At 47.8% G+C, this 18,064-nt stretch overlaps 1 protein-coding gene across 1 annotated transcript in view; it reads right to left on the bottom strand.

Moving 5' to 3' along the window:
* FAM20C (FAM20C golgi associated secretory pathway kinase) overlaps positions 1-18,064 on the bottom strand; it is a 77,881-nt gene that overhangs the window by 14,387 nt on the left and 45,430 nt on the right. Inside the window, exons 4-5 of the mRNA XM_048493710.1 lie at positions 1,244-1,336; positions 487-602 (exon numbers count right to left, since the gene is read on the bottom strand). Coding sequence (XP_048349667.1) covers positions 487-602; positions 1,244-1,336 — 209 coding nt within the window. The remainder of the gene's footprint in view (positions 1-486; positions 603-1,243; positions 1,337-18,064) is intronic.

The raw sequence follows: 18,064 nt of genomic DNA on the forward strand, positions 1-18,064 counted from the left end.
GTATGTATGTATGTATGTATGTATGTATGTATGTATGTATGTATGTATGTATGTATGTATGCATGCATGCATGTATGTATGTATGTGTGTGCATGTATGTATGTGTATATATATATGTGTGCGTGTGTGTGTGTATATATATATATGTGTGTGTGTGTATATGTATATATATGTGTGTGTGTGTGTATATATTTATTATATATATATACCCTTGATAAATCAGTATTCCCCCTTCCTCAGCAACATAGGAGAGTTTATTATGGGTTGAGTTTCTCTCACTCCTTCTTGAGTCAGGGGAAGGAGGAACACAGGAGTGTTCTTACACAGGAGGAAAGTACCACTGCTATTGAAATGGATCCAAAAGATCCGACATTCAGGACTTAGAAGAAAGGATCAACCTAGCGTAGATTATGCTCAGCGAAGAGCCCACCCCCTCCAGTTTTCATGGCAAGGAAACCAGAGGAAGGCTGAGGTTTATAGCCATACCTGGAGAGATGAAAAATGTCCTCCATAGCTTCTTGTCTCGAGTAACATCGCGAATTTCCCTGGTCATGTTAACCAATCTGCCGGCAACTGGCGGGACACGGCGAAAATCCAAGATTCTGATGGGGAAAATATGCAGAGCGATTTATAAAGCCACAAAATCTCCCCCCCCCCCCCCCCCCCCCTGGCCTGGTTACATCCTGACGGAGTATCAATAACCTCTGCTGTGTTTTTTGTCCCAGGTCTTTGATTTGAAAATCGTTCAAGGCCCAGTATCTAGGGATTGCTTATTTTTAAAGGAGGTTACTAGACCTCATGGTTCTAAAAAAGTGAATATTCAAGACTTTGGTTGTGGGCTTGGTTCTGAGAGCCAGTGGTGTAGTGGTTAAGAGAGGTAGACTCTAATCTGGGTTCGATTCCTCACTTCTTCACATGAGTGATGGACGCTTATCTGGTGAACAGGGTTTGTTTCCCCGTACCTACACATGAAGCGTGCTGGGTAACCTTGGGCTAGTCACAGTTCTCTCCGAACTTTTCTCACCCCCACTACTTTGCAAGGTGTCTGTTGTGAGGATTATAAATCCAAACTCTTCTTCTCGCCTTCCCATACACTCATGATCTCAACTTAATCTACAATCGCAGGGTTATAAGACAGAGAAAACAGCAGCTGGAACTCAGTGCATTCCACCCCAGCCTGCTTGAAGATAATGGGTTTGCTAAAAATAACACATTTCTGTGCATTTACCTGTCACAATCTTACCTGTCCAGATGGAATGCGGCTATTTCGGCATTATGCCTTTCGTAGTCTGAGAAGTAAAAGAAGTCTGGGGGCGTTTCCTGCTCTCTCGTCTGTCTGCAAAAGAAAGCGAGAGAAAACACATCGGTATGAATTTTACACAAACAGGGAAGGGGAAAACCAATATTCATTTCTGTTCCCTTGCCATCACAATGCGCCTGACAAAGTTGGCAAGTTAGGGGAATTTTGTGCTGGAATAAAAACAATTTTAGATTTTTTAAAATTCTGGTTCAGCAGCCCATTCAGTGTGGTTTGAGAACAGTTCAAGGGACTGAAGCGTGTCCTATTCATTGTTTTCGCAGTCTTCCCAACCACCCTGCAAGGTAGGCCAATATGCATGTGAATGCATATTGTGATGAGGAAATCAGGCACATGCCCAAGGGAAAAGCAGAAACTGCCAGACATCTCTTCAACTTGTCTGAGATTTCATTATATGACATTCTAATGGGATTTGCATTCTTTTTTAGTTGAAGGGAGACGGTTTGTGTGGAAAAACCGCACGAGGGACTAAAAGAAATAATGTTGGTGGCATATTAGCACAGCGGCGTAGTGGTTACGACACGGTGTACTCTAATCTGGAGGAACCGGGTTTGATTCCCCGCTCTGCCGCCTAACTGTGGAGGCTTATCTGGGGAATTCAGATTAGCCTGTGCACTCCCACACACGCCAGCTGGGTGACCTTGGGCTAGTCACAGTTCTTCAGAGCTCTCTCAGCCTCACAGGGTGTTTGTTGTGAGGGGGGAAGGGAAAAGAGTTTGTCAGCCCCTTTGAGTCTCCTGCAGGAGAGAAAGGGGGGATATAAATCCAAACTCCTCTTCTTCCTCTTCCTCTTCTTCTATGTTGAATCTGGAATGCTTCGCAGACACATGTGCTTAGGACACTGCTTGCGCAAGATCCCGACCTGCGGCGTCCTGTGAGCATTGTCCTTGAAAAAATTCTTTCCACAAATACGTTTTCTGTCTCAATACACACGCAGGCTGCAGCTACACATCATTGGGCATTGCAGTATTGCTGTGCAATAGCAACTTGGCTGGGAGAATCCCATCGTAAATGATTGCTATTGCACATTTGAGCAATATCCAATGATGTACGGCTGCAGAGTTTGACAAGATCTATATCGTTTGTACACAGAGCTCAGCAGAGAGGGGGCCATTTTTATTGAATCTTTGTCCTGGGCAATTATAAAATTTCCCAGTCATCGCATTTCCCTTTCAACTCTGGCAGCTGGGATGCTTCTCTGAATAAACACGACACTTCCTCTGTGCCCCCAGGGCAGTCAGGGATGCGCGCTCTGCACTGCACTTGAGAAGAAGCAAAAGGAAATTGCATCCAGCTGGGTGCGCGGGGTGTGCTGGAGCGCATTAGCAAGATCAAATGGGGCAGGCTTCCATGTGACTTTTAAGAATGACACTCATCACTCCTGGGTGGAGGTATCGTCCAGTTTTTCTGTGTGATTCAGAATAACATTCAGTGCTACCAGGCAGAGGCGTAGCTGGGCCAAACTGCACCCAATGCGCAGTGTGTTCCCCCCCCCCATGGCCCACCACAGCCCCCCCACGGCACCCTTCGGCTCCCCTTCCCACACTTACCTTAGTTCCTTTTCTTTTTCTAGTACTTTTTCAGGCTGGAAAAAGTGGCCTCTTCACAGTTCAGGCTAAAAACTGCCTGAGGAACTATACTTCCCAGGAGACATTGTGAGCCCCAAGGTCTCCTGGGAACTGTAGTTCCTCAGGCCATTTTTGACCCTGAACTGTGAAGTGGCCACTTTTTTCAACCTGAAAAAGTACTAGAAAAAGAAAAGGAAATAAGGTAAATGTGGGAAGGGGGCAGGGGAGCTGCGGGGTGTGTGTTCTGGGGGCGATTTTCCACCCCCAGGCATGCGCCCGGTGTGCAATGCACCTCCCCGCTCCCTTGCCGCTCTGCCACTGCTACCAGGTGGAAGTGTCACCCAGTGATTCCACATGTCATTTCAGAGTGGTGTTCCCAGGTCAGAGGATCTTCTGGTGCTGCCATGTGTCATTTCGAATGTTACCAGGTGGAGGCATCTCCTGGTGCTTCGAAAGTTCCTTTCAAAAAGATGCTCATCACTCCTGTAGTTACGTAAGTTCTGGTAAGTCACAAAAGACCTACAGCAACATGTGTAAGTTCTGGTAAGTCACAAAAGACTTGCAGCAACCCCAGGGAGGGACTTTCAAAGCAAGTGAGAAGCAGTGGTGGTTTTCCATTTCCTTCATCTGCAGAGTCTTCCTTGGTGGCCTCCCATCCAGGTACCAACCCTGCTTAGCTTCCAAGATCTGACGAGATCATGCTATACCATAACACATCGCTCCAGACTGGTTCGGAAGCCTTCCAAGGTGGACTATACACACTATCGCTAGTGTTCCTCTGTAAAGTCACTCTAAATATACCTACAAATGGACCTTGAGCTTGTTTGGAAGTTTTAGCAGGGGAGCGCAGCTATCGTATACCCTTGACCGAAGAACGGTACACTCCTTCTATCTGGGATGGTCGTCCTCTTCCACCGAGCGCGCAGCTTCGGGAGGGACGCACATGGAGCGGTGAGGGAGGGAGGGGACACCCGCCTAGCCAGCCAGATCAGCCGAATCAACCCTGGCAATCAATGGGGTGACAGATGTCGCAGCCAGATCGCCCTCACGTCCACTCTAAATATAAAATAAATACCTAAGTGACTCCAGCTTTCAAGGAAAGTGAGAAGCAGGGGTGGTTTGTCGTTGCCTTCCTTTGCAGAGCCTTCCTTGGTGGCCTCCGATCCAAATAGTGACCCTGCTTAGCTTTCAACTTCTGGTGACCCAGGGGCGTACCTAGGCAAACTGGCGCCCGGGGACAAAACCTGAGTTTGGCGCTCGGCTCCTTCCGCGATAATGGGCGGCCACCCTCCCCCACCGCATGACCAATTTGGGCATTTGGGGTTATTTTTTGCTGCTTTCGGCCTGCAGGGGATGTTTAAAGTTAGTTGCACCATGATTTTCAGGGTAATATCCAGAGATTAAACTTGATGATAATACCCAAACTTGGTGATGCTTGATTCAGGGGAAGACCAAGTTATATGGACCCCCCAAAGGGGTGCCCATCCCCATCATTGTTTTTCAATGGAAGCTGGTCTGAGATAGGGCCACCACTTGAGGGACAACCTCGGTCCTCTCTGAACATAATAACTTCACCAAACTTAGATGGCATCATAAGAATAGTTAACATTTACACCTTTAGGCCCTTGGTGTCACTAGCCGTGTGATCCCCTTCCAGGCACCTTGGGCTTGCCTGAAAGATTCTTAGCTTTGCAGTGAACGGCTTTGCTCCACTGCAGCTAATGAGGAATTTCAAGGAGCAGGCTGCACATTTTGAAGATAGAGGCACCAGACTTCTTCAAAGGTGGCTCCAGGAGGGCATCCTGCCAATTGCATCCAGGCTTAGAGACCTTTGCTTCTGTCCACCCCCCTATGGGCCCCCAAAGGCTTATTTTTGTTTCCTCGCTCCTGCACATGAAAGCCTGCTGGGTGAGTTCTCTCCAAGACTTCTCAGAACTTCAGCCCCACCCACCCCCAAAAAGCAAAGTTTCACCAAGCTTGATGCTATTACTCAAGGCCTCTTGAGCCACCTTGAGAAAGTCTGGCGCTTCTTTGTCTTCAAAATGGGAATACTGCTATTAGACATTCAGGAAATTCCCAGAATCTGCCCGGCCATCGCTTCCGTGCATGATGTGTATAGCCTGTAATGGTGGGAAAAAATTAGCCTTCCCACCATGGAGAAACTCAATGGGAGCTTTTCGTATACCAGCTGGCTCTGTTGTAGAGGTTTCCACTTAAGTGAGGCATAGCCTGTGGTAGTGGTTTTTCTCTGGGCGGGGCACTTATTTTCTGTAGGGCTGCTGGTGTGAATCTCCTGAAAGCGAAACCAGCCAACTTTGCTAAAAGTTTGCCCAGATGGTCAGATGCTGTGGGCACTGTGGTTCACCTTCCCAACTCGGCGCCCTGGCAGCATTTTCCTCTTCCACACACGATTTTAGCAAATTTGGCTGGTTCCCTTCAGGAGACTCACACCAGCAGCCCTGCACAGGAAATGCCCCCACTCAGAGCAACATCCCTACCACAGTGCCTCCTGTTGAAACCCCTACCACTAGAGCCATCTGGGCATAACAGATAGCCCCCATTGAAGTCTAATGGTGGGGAAAGTAATTTTTCCACCACAGAACTTTGCTGAAGAGCTGGCAGTACTTCTGGGGAATTTCACAGGTGAGTAAGTTGGATGCACATTTTGAAGATAGAGGCACCAGACTTTCAAGGTGGCTCCTGGAGACCCAGCTTGAGTAATAGCATCCAAGCCAGGAGCTTTGCCTTCTGAGTGGGGGGGGGAGTTGAGAGAGTTCTGGGAGAACTCAGCTCCACGGAGGCTTTCATGTGCAGGGAGCAAGGGAAACAAAATAAGGCCTTTGGGGCCTTACAAAATTGAACCCCCATAAGCAAAGTCTCCCAAACCTGGATGCAATATGGCAGATGTTCTCCTGGAGCCAATTCTGGAAAGTCTGGTGCCTCTATCTTCAAAATGTGCAGCTCGCCTACACACCTGTGAAATTCCCCATTGGCTGCAATGGGCCGTAGCAAAGTCACTGCAAAAAACAAAGAATCTTTGGGCAAATTTCGGGGTGCTCTGTAAAGGAGTTGGTGGTGATTTTTACTAGCTGGGGTAACCCCAAAATTTCAAGGGTATCATCTGTTATCAATTTATGATGTTACTCAGGTTTGGTGAAGATTATGTTCTGGTGGCGGACCAGCCACGTGTCCCGCAAATGGTAACCCCACCTCAGGGAATGCCTTCCCATTGGCACAATGAGGATTCTGCACGCAGTCCCGGCTTCCCCAATAACCAATTCTACAGGTAATCAGGATTGTCTAAAGTGTGCCAATGCCGGCAACTGTGCCTTAATGCGCCCTGGCCGCCAGCTGGTCAACCGAAAACATCTGCTTTTAAAGATGTAAAACATGTCAAACCGGTCTCTGAAACGCTGGCCTACCGTGATCTGGGGTCAGGGCGCCTGGGACAAAGGGTACCCCATGTCCCTAGGTAGGAACGCCACTGTGGTGACCCCAGCAAGGGGCTTTTGAGGCAAGGGAGAAGCAGAGGTGGTGTTATATGGCCAAGTACTGACCCTGCTTCGCTTCCAAGATCAGACAAGATCAGGCTATAGTCCAATGGTGGCGAACCTTTGGTGGCGAACCTTTGGCCATGCTGGAAGGGGCTGATGGGAATTGTAGTCCATAACATCTGGAGTGCCAAAGGTTCACCACCACAGGGCTATACCATTCTGCCTTCACTCCCTTCACCTCTTCTAGGTGGAAACATCTCTTCATCTTCTACAGTGGCTGTAATAACACGTTGTCCAGATTCAAAACAATCAAGTTTGCAATTTTTTTTAATTTTATTTATTATTTCATTTATATACCGCCCTCCCCTGGAGGGCTCAGGGCTGTGTACAACACTAACAAACACATAGAATCAAAATAAATGCAAAGTTAAGAATTAAAATGCAGCATTCAATGATCAAACCCAATTCAGGTAGATGGCATCCGACTATTAAAACTCCTCTTAAGAGGGAACAGTGGGTCTTAGATTGTTTCGGGCACCCACATCAGCAGCTGGTCTCCCCAAAGGCCCGGCGGAATAGGTCAGTCTTGCAGGCCTCCCCTCTTGGCGGGAATCTTCGTTAAAGGTCCCGCGCAGGGGTGCCGGACTTGGTGGGAGAGCTGTTCCACCAGGCAAGGGCCAGGAGGCCATAAAGCCCTGGCCCTAGTGGAAACCAGCCGCGATCATAGAGGGGGCGGGGATCCACCAGCTTGAGATTGGCTCCCTCCTCTGCTGGAATGCAGGAGACCCGGCGTGGGACATATGGGGGCCAGGAGCGGTCTCACTTAGGGTACACAAAGGGTCCCAGGCCGCGTAAGGCCTTGAAGGTTAAGACCAATACCTTGAAGACGATCTGGAGCTCAACTGGGAGCCAATGCCTTTACCCACAACATATTTATGGGTCCTTCAGTCCTGAGCCTTGTGCCCAAGTCTGAGCAAAATGACAACCTCAGCATTAAATCCACAATGAAAAAAAACAACAACACCAAACCTACTTCCTGGCTTTCAGTAGTTGGGTCTTCCCGCTCCCCCTTCAATCTTTGAAAAGAGTCCCCGCGCAGAGGGAGAGGCATCCATTAATTTTTGATGGGACTTCCTTGATATTACTGATAAGCTTTAAAAATCTGGCTAATTAGCTAATCAATAGCATCCTGCCTTTGATCTCCCGCCAGGCAGAAGTGTACCCCCTGACAAGGAAAATCTTTACCCTGCAAAGGGGCCTTGGAGGAAGGGGCAGATTGCAATCGCAAGAGCCGAGCTATCTACGGAAAACAATAATTGTTCCTCGCTGGCTGCCTGCTTGACATATGGGGTAGTCATTACATCACCACGGGAGCCATATATCCTCAGAAAATTTCGCTTTCCTATTAACTCCCCGCAGTTCTTAGGCAACAGTATAGATGGTTATGGCAAATTTCGCAGCGTCTGCCCCTGGATCTCCCTCCTGTCCCACTTGATCTGTGGACTAAACATCATGTGCAAGATCAGACCATTGTTATGCTGTGGAACCTGATATGGAACCAAGGAAGGTTGATTCCCAACTTTTCACTTGTGTTGTTTTGGCCCAAGAAGGATGATGAAGAAGAAGGAGGAGGAGGAGGAGTTTGGATTTATATTTTCCTTTCTCTCCTGTGAGGACACTCAAATGGGCTTACAATCTCCTTTCCCTCCTCCTCTCCCCACAACAAACACCCTGTGAGGTAGGTGGGGCTGGCATGTGTTGCACAAGCTAATCTGGTTCACCAGATAAGTATCCACAGCTCAAGTGGCAGAGCGGGGAATCAAACCCGGTTCTTCGGATTAGAGCGCACCTGCTCGTAACCACTACACCAAGCTCTGGCTCTCTGTTGCATGTGGGTTCTCCTCTGACATCATGATGATGATGATGATGTATTGGATTTTTGCATCATAATAACACAATATAAACATTTAAAACAATATTAAACGTTTCAGAATGAAGCCAACAGCAATAAACACAACTAATAGTAAAAAGAAAGTGCGAATTGCCCCGGCCTCTGGGCGAAACAGGATGTTAGACCCGATGGGCCATTGGCCTTATCCAGAGAGTTTGCTCGGATGTTCCTATGTTCGAACCTTCTGAGAGAAGCATTAGAAAGGGGTTTATTTTAGGTTTATTTTATTTTAGTGTTGTTTGTGGTTTCCAACATTTTTCAAAACCTGGGAGACAACAACAACAGCGAGGCACAGAAATGTCCTGAAAACCTCGCGTGCGTTCTCTTTTCCCCCCCCCCCCCCCCGTGCATTTGGAACAATTCTTCTTTTCTAAAAGAAAACAGAACAAAAAACTAGCTGCCGGAGAAGAGACGGCCGATTCCTTGCAAGCAATTGTCTTTCCCTCCTTCACCCCCGTCGACTTGGATTGTGCAGCCGCTGCACCGAATCCGCCCCAAGAGAATCTAAAAGCAGATTCTTCTAAATGAAAGAGGCAGCCCGGAGACGGCAGGAATGCCTCGGAGGGGGAGCTGCGGATCCTAGCGTGGTGCTTTGTGGGTTTTTTGTGTGCTAGGAGTAGTTATTGGTAGCAAGGGTTTCCTAACGCCACTTGGCATACACCTTAGAAGCTGTGTACATCTGGCTGTGCTGATACATGGAGCAGGGCTGTCCGGCACGTATTCCTAGCACCTCTGGAATACTAGCAGCTGATTGCTGTGGAGTCGTCGGAGTGCCCTGCTGCACAAATGAGGTCTAAAAATAGAGCATCTTCCCGAAAATTAGTAGGCAGCCGAGAAGAATGGCCGAGACCCACGAATCAGCCAGGTGCGGGGCTGACACCGAAGACCTATCAGTATTTGCAGGAGAAGGAGATGAGGAGTTTGAATCTGCAAGGAGACTCAAGGTGGCTTCCATGCTCTTTCCCCTTCCTCTCCCCGCAACAGACACCTTGTGAGGTAGTTGGGGCTGAGGAAGTATTGAATGAACTGTGACTATCCCAAGGTCATCCAGCAGGAATGTAGGAGTGCGGAAACACATCTGGTTCACCAGATAAGCCTCTGCCATTCAGGTGGAGGAGTGGGGAATCAAACCCGGTTCTCCAGATTGGAATCCACCTGCTCTTAACCACTACACCACGCTGCCTCCTAACGAATGCAGTAGGAAGAGAACAACTGTGTGCTTGGTTAGGATTTAGTTTGGGAGGGGGATATTGAAGAAGAAAGTGCACTCAAGTCACAAGCAAGAAGAAAAGAGTTTGGATTTATACCAAGGCTTGCAAACTCCTTCCCTTCCTCTCCCCACAGCAGACATCTTGTGAGGTAGGTGGGGCTGAGAGAGTTCCGAAGAACTGTGACTAGCCCAAGATCACCCAGCAGGCATCAAGTGTAGGAGCAGGGCAACAAATTCACCAGATAAGAGTCTGCCACACTTGGAAAGGAGTGGGAAATTGAACTCAGTTCCCCAGATTAGTGTCCACCACTTTTAACTACTACACCATGCTGGCTCTCTAAGCAGCCGCATCCATGGGGCCTACCAACAAATACAATGTCTCTTCTTTAAAAATGGCCACACTTATCACAGTTGATGCCCCTTTACAGAAAGCATTCCCCACTGGGTGTGCCAGAAGAAGAAGAAGAAGAAGAAGAAGAAGAAGAAGAAGAAGAAGAAGAAGAAGAAGAAGAAGAAGAAGAAGAAGAAGAGGAGGAGGAGGAGGAACAGCAGCAGCAGCAGCAGTTTGGATTTATATCCCCCCTTTCTCTCCTGTAGGAGACTCAAAGGGGCTTACAGTCTCCTTGCCCTTCCCCCCACACAACAAACACCCTGGGAGGTAGGTGGGGCTGAGAGAGCTCCGAGAAGCTGTGACTAGCCCAAGGTCACCCAGCTGGCGTGTGTGGGAGTGCACAGGCTAATCTGAATTCCCCAGATAAGCCTCCACAGCTCAGGCGGCAGAGCTGGGAATCAAACCCGGTTCCACCAGATTAGATACACGAGCTCTTAACCTCCTACGCCACTGCTGCTTAGGTGGAATGCCTCATCTTAGCAAATGACCACACATATCACAGCAAACGTCCTTTACAGGAGGCATTCCCAATAGTGTGCTATCAAAAGTGGAATGCTTCTTCTTAAGGACTGACCACAGAAATCACGGCAGATGCCCTTTTACAGGAGGCATTCCACACGGAGTATGCTGAAATTAGGAATGCCTCTTCTCAGGGAATGACCACACATATTGCTGCAGACACCCATTTACAGGAGGCATTCCCATCAAAAGTGGAATGCTTCTTCTTAAGGACTGACCACAGAAATCACGGCAGATGCCTTTTACAGGAGGCATTCCACATGGAGTGTGCTGAAAGGAGGAATGCCTCTTCTTAGGGAATGACCACACATTGCTGCAGACACCCATTTACAGGAGGCATTCCCATCAAAAGTGGAATGCTTCTTCTTAAGGACTGACCACAGAAATCACGGCAGATACCCTTTTACAGGAGGCATTCCACACGGAGTGTGTTGAAAGGAGGAATGCCTCTTCTTAGGGGGCAATGACCACACATTGCTGCAGTTACCCATTTTACAGGAGGCATTCCCATTCAAGGTGGAATGCTTCTTCTTAAGGACTAATATGCCACAGAAATCCCGGCCAGATGCCTTTTGCAGGAGGCATTCCACACTGCGAGATTCGAAAGGAGAGGAATACCTCTTCTTAGGGAATGACCACACACATTGCCGCAGGCACCCATTTACCAGGGGAGACATTCCCATCCAAAAAAATTGGAATGCTTCTTCTTCATGACTGACTACAGAAATCACGACAGAATTACTCCTGCCTTTTACAGGAGGCATTCCACATGGAGTGTGCTGAAAGGAGGAATGCCTCTTCTTAGGGAATGACCACACATTGCTGCAGACACCCATTTACAGGAGGCATTCCCATCAAAAGTGGAATGCTTCTTCTTAAGGACTGACCACAGAAATCACGGCAGATGCCCTTTACAGGAGGCATTCCACATGGAGTGTGCTGAAATTAGGAATGCCTCTTCTTAGGGAATGACCACACATATTGCTGCAGACACCCATTTACAGGAGGCATTCCCATCAAAAGTGGAATGCTTCTTCTTAAGGACTGACCACAGAAATCAGGGCAGATGCCCTTTTACAGGAGGCATTCCACATGGAGTGTGCTGAAAGGAGGAATATCTCTTCTTATGGAATGACCACACATATTGCTGCAGACACCCTTTAAAGGAGGTATTCCCCATAGTGCGGGCCAAAAGGTGGAAAACATCTTAGAAAATGATCATGCAAATCACCGCAGACACCTTTTTACAAGAGGTGATCCCCATCGTGGGTGCCAAAAGGTGGAATGCCTCTTCTCCAGAGAATGCCCACAGATGTCACTGCAGACAGTATCTTACTTCAATCTTAACAGATTGGTGTAGGAGATTCATCGACTAAACATTGTAAACATTAGTAGACCGACAAGCCAATACTGTTAGGGTTTCCAATATGAATGAAAAAAAATGTGGAAAATGTCAATCAGGACTGGCAGCTTTCCCCCAAACGATTGATAAGATGTATTCCTGTCTGCTGGTTCTCCAACCCTAATGTGGTCATAAACCCTTCAGGCCAAAGGCCACACTCTTTGTTTATGTTGCATGACTGGGAGGCCTAAACTGGTGGCAAGCTGAAATCGGCCTGAGAATCGTAAATAAAAGGCCTGCGAGATCACTGAAAAGGTTACATCCGACGGCAGAAAATGCATTTAAATTGCATTGATCGAAAGCCAGGGGATCAATCCAGCGGATAATCTGTAATCTTTTGCCAGCATAAACGTTTCTATACGTATATTGCTTTTTCTCAATAAAAATCTGAAAGGATGCTGACGTTAGCATCACATACAGAACATTCTGGTGCGCCTGCAATATGGAAATCAGCTTGGCGGAAAATTTATTGACTGATGAATATTTTTTTTTAAAAAACACACCTTTTATCTTCACTGGGATAAGAGCCGTTCAAAATCCGACATAAAAACGGCCTAGGCCTCGCGGATAAATCAAAGCAATAAAAAGAAGAATGTTAAAAGTGAACTGAATGAGGTACCCTTGAAGGACATGGCCCATCATGGATTTTTACCCCCGCCTCAAGATTTGCTAAAATAAGTGGAAGCCGTACGAGAGAAACCGTTTCTGATATTTGGGGGAAAGCCCGATTTTCCCAAGTGCAGAATGTAGATAGTTCTATGTCAACAACTTCCAGGTTTGCTACATGCCAACAATCGTTTCCTACAAGTTGTGACTCCATGCTTTGCTGGAGAAGACAGTACAAAGATGGATGAATTAAGGGTTTGACTTAGCGTAAGGACTGGCCCCTACTTGATGCAACAACCAGAAGAAAAGAATGGATGAAAGAACGGGGTTGTTCCTTCCAGGTTTCAACAATGTTCCGGTTTTAGCTTTCTAAGAACAGAGCCAGCTGGATCAGACCAGAGTCCATCTAGTCCAGCTCTCTGCTACTTGCAGTGGCCCACCAGGTGCCTTTGGGAGCTCACAGGCAGGAGGTGAAAGCAATGACCTTAAGAACATAAGAAAGAGCCTGCTGGATCAGACCAGAGTCCATCCAGTCCAGCACTCTGCTACTCGCAGTGGCCCACCAGGTGCCTTTGGGAGCTCACAGGCAGGAGGTGAAAGCAATGGCCTTAAGAACATAAGAAGGAACCTGCTGGATCAGACCAGAGTCCATCTAGTCCAGCGCTCTGCTACTTGCAGTGGCCCACCAGGTGCCTTTGGGAGCTCACAGGCAGGAGGTGAAAGCAATGACCTTAAGAACATAAGAAAAGGCCTGCTGCTGGATCAGACCAGGGTCCATCGGTCAACACTCTGCTACTCGCAGTGGCCAGGTGCTTTAGGAGCTCACAGGCAGAGAGTGGCAATGACTATAGAACATAAGAAGGAACCTGCTGGATCAGACCAGTCCATCTAGTCCAGTGGCTCTGCTACTTGCAGTGGCCACCAGATTGCCTTTAGGGCCTCACAGGCAGGAGGTAAGAAAGCAATGGCCTTGGGAACATAGCCAGCTAGATCAGACCAGAGTCCATCTAGTCCAGCTCTCTGCTACTTGCAGTGGCCCACCAGGTGCCTTGGGGAGCTCACAGGCAGGATGTGAAAGCAATGGCCCTCTGCTGCTGCTGCTGCTCCCGAGCACCTGGTCTGCTGAGGCATTTGCAACCTCAGATCAAGGAGGATCAAGATTGGTCGCCATAGATCAACTTCTCCATAAATCTGCCCAAGAGTCCACTTGTGTGCAGGGGACATAACATTCAAAAGGCAGAGATGGGGCTGAATGTGTATGTCATGACACACTGCACTTTGGTGATCGTTGGTGGTCAGAATTTCCAGCATAGAAAAACCAGCCCACTTGTACATGCAATAACCCATAATGTGTAGATCCACCCCCTGTCTTTCTCTAGCAGAATGGCTCTCTGTCCTCCCCTCCCCCGCCCCTCCATCTTCTTCCAATGCTCAGGACAACAGCTATTTTTATAGAAAACATCTGCCATCAAGCGAAAAAGGAAGTCCGGTGAGATATCATTCCTGGCGCACGCTGTACAATCTTCATGCTCTGCAGATCACAAAATGTCTCTCCGATAAGGCCTCCAGCAAAAAAAAAAAAAATGGCTCTGACAGCAGGAGAGGAATGAAGGAAGCGAAGGTCCGTACTGAACCCAACCCATCTCAATAAAGCAAAGAACGACACCGGCAGCACTGTTTATGGGCTGTCCATGGGTCAGTCTCACCCGCTCGGCCTTACCTACCTCACGGGGTTGTTGTGAGGATAAAACGGAGGAGAGGAATCATAGAATCATAGCGTTGGAAGAGACCCCCAGGGCCATCCAGTCCAACCCCCTGCCATGCAGGAACACACAATCAAAGCACTCCTGACAGATGGCCACCCAGCCTCTCTTTAAAAACCTCCAAAGAAGGAGACGCCACCACACTCCGAGGCAGTGCATTCCACTGTCGAACAGCCCTGACGGTCAGGAAGTTTTTCCTGATGTTTAGGTGGAATCTCTGTTCCTTCACCTTGAACCCATGACTCCTGGTCCTAGTCTCTGGAGCAGCAGAAAACAAGCTTGCTCCCTCTTCGACATGGCATCCCTTCAAATATCTAAACATGGCTATCATGTCACCTCTTAACCTTCTTTTCACCAAACTAAACATCCCCAGCTCCATAAGTCTCTCCTCGTAGGGCATGGATTCCAGACCTTTGACCATTTTGGTTGCCCTCCTCTGGACCCGTTCCAGCTTGTCAATATCTTTCTTGAATTGTGGTGCCCAGAACTGTACACAATATTCCAGGTGAGGTCTAACCAATGCAGAATAGAGAGGCACAATTATATCCCTCGATCTAGACACTAGGAAAGTGATGTAAGTCACCTTGAGTCCCCCATTTGGGAGAAAGGGGAGATTAAAATGGAAGGAAATAAATAATAAACACATACATAGGTAATGAAAGCTAGATTGAATTGTGGGGGAGGGGTGACTGTTCAAACTGTGCCTCACTGCAAATTGGGTAACGAACAACAGAGTAGGTGGTAAAAATATGGTCTACCTTGCAGTGTTGTTATTTTGATATTAGAATGGAGAAAGGCTGCAATAGCGCTGTAAGGGATAGAAAAATGGAGCTCCGTTGTTGGAAAGAGATCTTTCTCTTGTTAAATAAGCTAAACAAGATAAATACCATGGAATGTGGCCCTCCCTCTCCCCTGCTCTGACGAACAACAAACCCTCTACCCGCACACAATGCCATATTATTTCTATTGGTACAACAACCAATTCTGGCCGACCACAACTTTGCCGAGCAGAAATCCCATTTCCTTTATAAAACACACAATAATGCTTCCTTGATTTCCCCCAATTGGCAAAGGAGGTAGCAGATGACTCTATCTTTTTGATTGTCTGGCGTGTGTGTGTGTGTGTTGTTGTGTGAATGTGAATACTGACAGCAGGGAAATTGCCGTGTTGTCTTGAAGAAGGCCTTCGAGACGTTGAGGCGTGGGGTGCTTTCAAGCATTTCCCTCCCGCCTCCATCGGGGGATCATTCAATCCACAATTAATGCAATGCGACCTTTCGGATGGGGAAAAACGGTCCAATTAGTTTCGCCCTGGCATTATCCCAATCAACTCATAGCTATTTTGAAGGCTGCTGTGATCGGAGGAAAGCGCGACCACAAGCTTGGTTCTTCTGCTTCTTGGTGTCCACTAAGTGTTTGTAGGAAGAGGGCGGGGCCAAGTGGGGCACTCTCCCAGCAGGACCTCTGATTGGCCACGGGAGAACTGATTGACTAGGCAGATTAAAATCATGTTATTCAGAGTCAGCTGGCCCCACGGTGCTGACTTCATTCTCTACCACTCCTCTTTCTCACTGGCCCCCAAACTCTAGGGCCGTGGTGGCGAACCTTTGGCACTCCAGATGTTATGGACTACCATTCCCATCAGCCCCTGCCAGCATGGCCATGCTGGCAGGGGCTGATGGGAATTGTAGTCCATAACATCTGGAGTGTCAAAGGTTCGCCACCACGGCTCTAGAGTTTTCATAGAGTTTTGGGGAGAGTGATACCGCATCCATCCGGTGCAATGCTGGCGCTTCCACGACATCATCACGTAGGCGTCCCTGATTCAGCCAGCCTGCTTCTGCCCGTCGAACAGCTGAGTGTCGGCAGACAGAGGCAGGAAGCGCCAAGAGATTGCCCGCCATTAGCAAGAACCTGGGAACCCAATAGTTTTTTTTTCTCGAACAACTCATCTCCAGCCACGACATTCTGCTCCGGGTTGGGAAATTCCTGCAGACTTGGACTGTGGAGCCCTGGGGTGGGATTTGTGTGGGGGGAGGGACGTCAGGTGCATCTAAATCACCATCCATCCAATGCCCCCTCCAAAGCAGCGGCCGTTTTCTTCCAAGAAACTCTCCTTTGTTGTCTGGAGATCAATTTTAATTTCAGGAGATCCTGCCTGGAGTTCTCCTGGAATTCAAGAAGAAGCCAGCCTTTATTGGCACAGACAACAGTACAACAGTAATAAAAAACAGATTAAAAAGCATATACAATACAGGTCGAAGGAAATCTACTGGCGTTTAGTAATTTCCAGGAGAAAGTCTGCCACTATCATACAGAGAGAAGGATCAGGGTTGTCCAACAAGTAGTGTAATCTAAATAAATCGGGGAGATCGGGTAAATGTAAAGGAGTGAGATTCACATACTTGGATCTGATTTCCTTGAATCTGAGACAGTGAAGTAATTGGTGGGCCAGGGATTCAACTGAGCCGTTGATTACATGGGCACAATCTTTTAGCCTTTTCTTGCTTATTAAATCTGCCATGTAGTAACAAGGCAGGAGAGGCATAACAGTAAAACCACAGTGGCAGAGCATTATGGCTCTCCTTTGAGCAGGGTTTATTAAGCAATACAGGTAGTGTGCCAAGTGGCCCCATTCAAATGGGAGAGAAAAATACAGGGGGGAGCACATTTTTTTGGCTGCGGTGATTAGGGTGGAGAACTCTCTATCCAATAGTTGACCTTTTAATTTCCTATAAGCTTCTGAATAGGACAAAGGGCAAAGTGAATCCACTGACAATCCGATAGAGGCCATTTTTTTCTTCAATTATGGAAAACCAGGGGTTGGAATGGGTGTCAGAGATCTCCTGGAATTGCAATTGATCTCAAGACGACAAAGGTCAGATCACCTGGAGAAAACGGGTGCTTTGGGAGGCAGGCTGTACTGGCATCATATCTGTTGATGCCCAAACCCCACCTTTCTCAGGCTCCAGATATTCTCCCCCTCTCCCCCCCAAAAAAAATCTCCAGGGATTTCCCCACCCAGAGATGATGATTTTGACATTTAAATCTGAACAGACTTGCTGAAATAGCTCCGAGAGCGCAGCGATTAATGCTGAAAATTCCACACCGGTAGCAAATTATTTGCCTCCAGCTGAAAAGCTCAGAGAGTCTCCCCGCCTCTTTTAATGGCATAATAGCCCTGGAAAAGCCAAGAGGAATTTTTTTTAAAAAACAACAACAACCTCGTACAACACACTCTTCATTATTTATATATGAAGCATTACGGGCGCGATGTCCAGGAAATATTGCGGGCTTCCAAAATGATAAACACATTCATTACGTGCGGGAAGGCGTCCGCCAAATGCACGGCGTGTCACCAAAGGGATTTAATCGCTACCTGGGAGATATACATTCACGTTGTGGATTTGCGTACAGGGAAGGGAAGGTTTTGACGAGAGGACACATTCAATTTATAAACAACCCCGTTGTGTTGCGAAACGGCAAATCGTGCCGGTGTAGGCTGATCAAGTGTATGATGTTGCTAATCAGAGGGAGGGGGCGAAAGACCAGCCTTCTTACAGCAGGCAATAAATCCCTGACCGGTCCATGTAGGAACGTTGGAGACCAGCCGTATAAAATAGTGACAAACAACAATTAAAAACTCAAGAGGGCGGGAGCAGGGGAATCAGGCCTTGTTACAAATCGGCAGGATTCTCTGGTGGGATATGGAACAAGGGATTCTTTGAGAAGTCTGTGTGCTGGGAACTGGTTACTGGGTTTCATGGGATTCTGCGAGGGAGGGATATCGGTGCCGGACCAGTGTTTCCCATCCTTTTTGATATCGTGGTACCCTTGACCTC

This window comes from Sphaerodactylus townsendi, linkage group LG04, assembly GCF_021028975.2.
Source record: "Sphaerodactylus townsendi isolate TG3544 linkage group LG04, MPM_Stown_v2.3, whole genome shotgun sequence".
NCBI lineage: Eukaryota > Metazoa > Chordata > Lepidosauria > Squamata > Sphaerodactylidae > Sphaerodactylus > Sphaerodactylus townsendi.